The 4,174-nt window shown below is 39.8% G+C and overlaps 1 protein-coding gene across 1 annotated transcript; it reads left to right on the top strand.

Annotated features, from left to right (window-relative positions):
• Positions 1–1,443: 1,443 nt before the first annotated feature.
• LOC123254827 (cytosolic acyl coenzyme A thioester hydrolase-like) lies at positions 1,444–2,727 on the top strand. Its single transcript, XM_044683746.1, has one exon. The coding sequence runs from the start codon at positions 1,444–1,446 to the stop codon at positions 2,482–2,484; it is 1,041 nt and encodes a 346-aa protein (XP_044539681.1). The 3' UTR covers positions 2,485–2,727.
• The last annotated feature ends 1,447 nt before the right edge of the window (positions 2,728–4,174 follow it).

Consider the following 4,174-nt stretch of genomic DNA (forward strand, 5'->3'; position numbering starts at 1 on the left):
GTATCCATAGCACTTAGCACAGTGCAATGTTTATTGAACTGAAAAATTTACCAGTTTTAAGAATAATCAGAGAATCCCAAGAGCACTCCCAAGAGATATATGATGAACGGGCTAGGTATGTGAGGCTACCAAGCAGTCCTTCTGGATGGTGGTGTTAAAGGATTCCGACCTAGGGCCTCTCCAAGCTCATTAGTCCTTTATATGTCCTTTTAGTCCAGTATAGTCCTTTTCTTTTTTAAAAATTTTTATTTATAATATTTTTTCATGGTTACATGATTCATAATCCCCCCTGCCTTTCTCCTCCCCCCTCCCAAAGCCGACAAGCAGTTCCCTTCCCTTCCTTTCCTTCTTCCCACCTAGACTGATCCCTATCCTCACATTCCAGATTCACTTTCCTGGATGTTCTATATTATTTTCCTCAGTCTGTTTCTTAGTCCCTTTATTTTCCTAACTTTCTTTTAAGAGTTTTCTCCCTACTTTCCTTCTTCCTCCTTCAACTCTTCTCATTCTCCCAAACTTCCCATTTCTGCTCCTCGCTTTTATCATTCCACTCTTTGAAATTACTTTATCCTTTTATAATATCTCCTGTCTGATTTCTACCATATTTAAAAGATACTCCAGAACTCAGGATTTGTATGTTACTGCAGAAAACTTTGTTATGAACTTTTTTGCCCATTGTACCATGGGACTGGGATGCCTCCCCTAGATGGAATAGCTTTCCACACTATTCTATATAGGTCAATGGCTGTTCAGACTCCATCATCAGTCTGATCTGACGTGCTGGTCAGTTTAGTTCCAGTCTTGGCGGTGGTGAGTTTATTTCACTTTGTCAGTTTCACACCCAGTCCTCTTCATGCTGAATGGCACATATTTCACAGGTCCTAGAATTTTAGTATTGGAGGGGACTTCATTAGTCCATCCCATACCCAGTAAGGAATCTCCACTGTAACATGACAAATAGTTGTCCATCCTATGCCTGAAGGCCTCCTTCCAGATGGAACCCACTATCTCCAGAGGCAAGCCATTCTACTTTTGGGCAGCAATAATTATTAGCAAGTTTTTTCCTCACATTGAGCAGAAATCTCCCTCTTTGCAACATATTCTTTCATCCAGAGCCAAGTGTAATCACTTTTTGTTAGGGCAGTTCCTCAAATACTTGAAAAAAATTTTTTTTTGTTTATTTAGTATTCTGAATTTAAAAACCAAAAAAGAGCACTTCCATACACATAACAAAACACAAAAGTGGGCTCTATTGAAAACCACAAATCTTCATTTCACATGACTTACTTTGAAAAAAATATATAATAAATTCTACATTTTACATTATTTTCTTTTGAACTTCCTTTTATTCCCCATTCTTCATTAAAAAAAGTTACAGTGGATTCCTCCCCGTGCTGCTCTGAGCTCGACTTCGTTCTGTCGGCCGGGACCTCTGGCTACAACATGTCGAGCGAGAAACCAGCTTCCCTGTCCGTCATCCAGATCAGCAGGATAATGCGTCCGGATGATGCCAATATTGCAGGCAATGTTCACGGAGGGACGATTTTGAAAATGATTGAAGAAGCAGGAGCTATCATTAGTACCCGACACTGTAACAGCAAGCATAGAGAGAGCTGTGTGGCTGCTTTGGCCAGGGTGGAACGCACGGATTTCCTGTCCCCAATGAACATTGGAGAAGTGGCTCATGTCAGTGCTGAGATTACTTACACTTCAAAGCACTCAGTGGAAGTCCAGGTCACCGTAGCTGCGGAAAACATCATCACAGGTGTGAAGAAGGTGACCAACAAGGCGACGCTCTGGTACGTGCCCCTCTCGCTGTCGAATGTGGACAGAGTGGTCGAGGTGCCTCCTCTGGTGTACGCCCGGAAGGAACAGGAAGAGGAAGGCCGAAAGAGATACGAAGCCCAGAAGCTGGAGCGCATGGAAACCAACTGGAAGAACTCGGGTGCCATCCAGCCTGTTCTCAACCCAGATAGGCAGACTAAAGAGCCCTATACCATCGGCTACAGCCAGTCCAGTTTGATCCATCTTCTGGGACCGTCCGATTGTACTCTACAAGGCTTTGTGCATGGAGGCGTCACCATGAAGCTGATGGACGAAGTGGCTGGGATTGTGGCTGCTCGTCACTGTAAGACCAACATCGTCACAGCTTCGGTGGATGCCATTAACTTTCACAACAAGATCAGAAAAGGTTGTGTCATCACCATTTCTGGACGCCTGACCTTCACGAGCAATAAGTCCATGGAGATTGAAGTCTTGGTGGACGCAGACCACGTCGTGGATCAATCCCAAGAGAGATTCCGGGCCGTCAGTGCCTTCTTTACGTACGTGTCCCTGAGCAAAGACGGGAAGACACTCCCGGTGCCTCCGCTCGTGGTAGAAACTGAAGAGGAGAAAAAGCGTTTCGAAGAGGGAAAAGGCAGATACCTGCAGATGAAGGCCAAGCGACAGGCCCAGCTGAATTCCATCCCTAATTCTCCCTGAGCCTCAGAAACCCAGGGAAGGTGCAGCTGGGAAGGAATTTGTTCACGTAGAAGTAACTCACTTGGCCAAAAAAACCAATTCCCGTTGAAAACTGGTGTTCTGTGAAATATTTGTAATGCGGTGTTAGCCTACAGTATATTCTGACAATGTATACACCAAAGCTTCTTTACATTACTCCAGTAGAACTGCTCTATGGTATTATTCCAAACCATCTCAAGTCATTCCATGAAAAAAAAATTTAAAAAACTTCTGTGCACATTGTAAGTTATATAAAGAATACAATGATGTTTAAAAAAAAAAAAGTTACAGTGGTCCTTCTTTTGAAGATATCTCAAGGTTCTGATTCTCAGTTTGTCTTCACTGGTTCAACTTAAGTAACTCTAATCCTTTTAATAAGCCTCATATGGATGAACACAAATCTCTTCTTTTCCATAGTTTATTAAAGCCATGGAATAGAGAGCAAAGAGAAATGGTCCATATGAGCTTCCAATCGGACCTTTGTTGTTATCATCATGTACTAACCTACCAGCTACATATGAACATGTACAGTGTTCATTTTTTTATGTCCAGTTTATTTAACAACCACATGCACACACGAGATCAAAATTGTAATATACAAATTTGTTCTTCTTCAGCTCCCCATGAACTTTGATATTTTAAAATACATTTTAAAAATTCATTTTTATTTTACTTTCAGTTCTGAACCTTTCCCTCCTACTTTCCCCTCTTGCACTCAGTGAGAAAGCAAGAAAAACAACCCCCCTATTATAAACATGCTTATTCAAACAAAACAAATTCCTGCATGAGTTGTGTCCAAAAAAAAAAAAAAATTAAAAAATGCAATCTGCCTTGAGTCCATCACCCCTCTATTGGAAAACTAACAACATTTCAACGAGATCGACCAGAAAAAGCTCTGGCCTGAAAGTGCTGAAAAGTTCTCAATGGATGGTAATAAATGGAGGTGTTTTAAATTACAACATTAACAGTTATGGTTTTGCTGAAGGACTAACAGGGAAACTTCTATAAGCCCATCTCACTACCTCCTCCAATGAGCTCATTAATGTTTGGTCATTTAATGGAAATAAACAGAAAAAACCATCATGTTAGTTACCTGGGGTTTAAGGGTATTGTATAATGCTACAGTAATATTCGTGTATTGAATTAAGTTCTAACAAAAGTGACCACGCTTAGGTAACAATAAATCAAGGTGTATGTGTTATAGAAAAAGCAGCTGAAAATGGGTTTGTAAATAATAATGTGGAAAGGTCTGGTATTAATCAAACTACCATGCACAGTTGGTTTCTGTTTTCAACTCTAAAATAGACCCATAGTTAATACTGAATATATCTATATTTGAAGCATAAAGAACATAATCATGTTGTCTTTTATGAAGCAAACTTCACTATAAATCAGTAAAGAATTGTACCTGAAAATAGGATTACAGAATTCTATTTCTCAAATGCTTTGTCACGGAATAGTTAAATTATACTATATCCTTGCAGATAGCCTCTTGACCACAAAAGATTCCAGTAGAACAGAAAAATGATATGCCTGTATATGATATATATATATGCATATATATATATAATATGTAGTAATTCTTTTGTATTTAGGAAAGATTTTCTTCACATAACTAGGAAACTAATAACTCTCCCTTCCTCTCTCACTCTTTCTAAATAAAGTCTTACTT

Source organism: Gracilinanus agilis, unplaced genomic scaffold (genome assembly GCF_016433145.1).
Source record: "Gracilinanus agilis isolate LMUSP501 unplaced genomic scaffold, AgileGrace unplaced_scaffold33523, whole genome shotgun sequence".
Classification (NCBI taxonomy): domain Eukaryota; kingdom Metazoa; phylum Chordata; class Mammalia; order Didelphimorphia; family Didelphidae; genus Gracilinanus; species Gracilinanus agilis.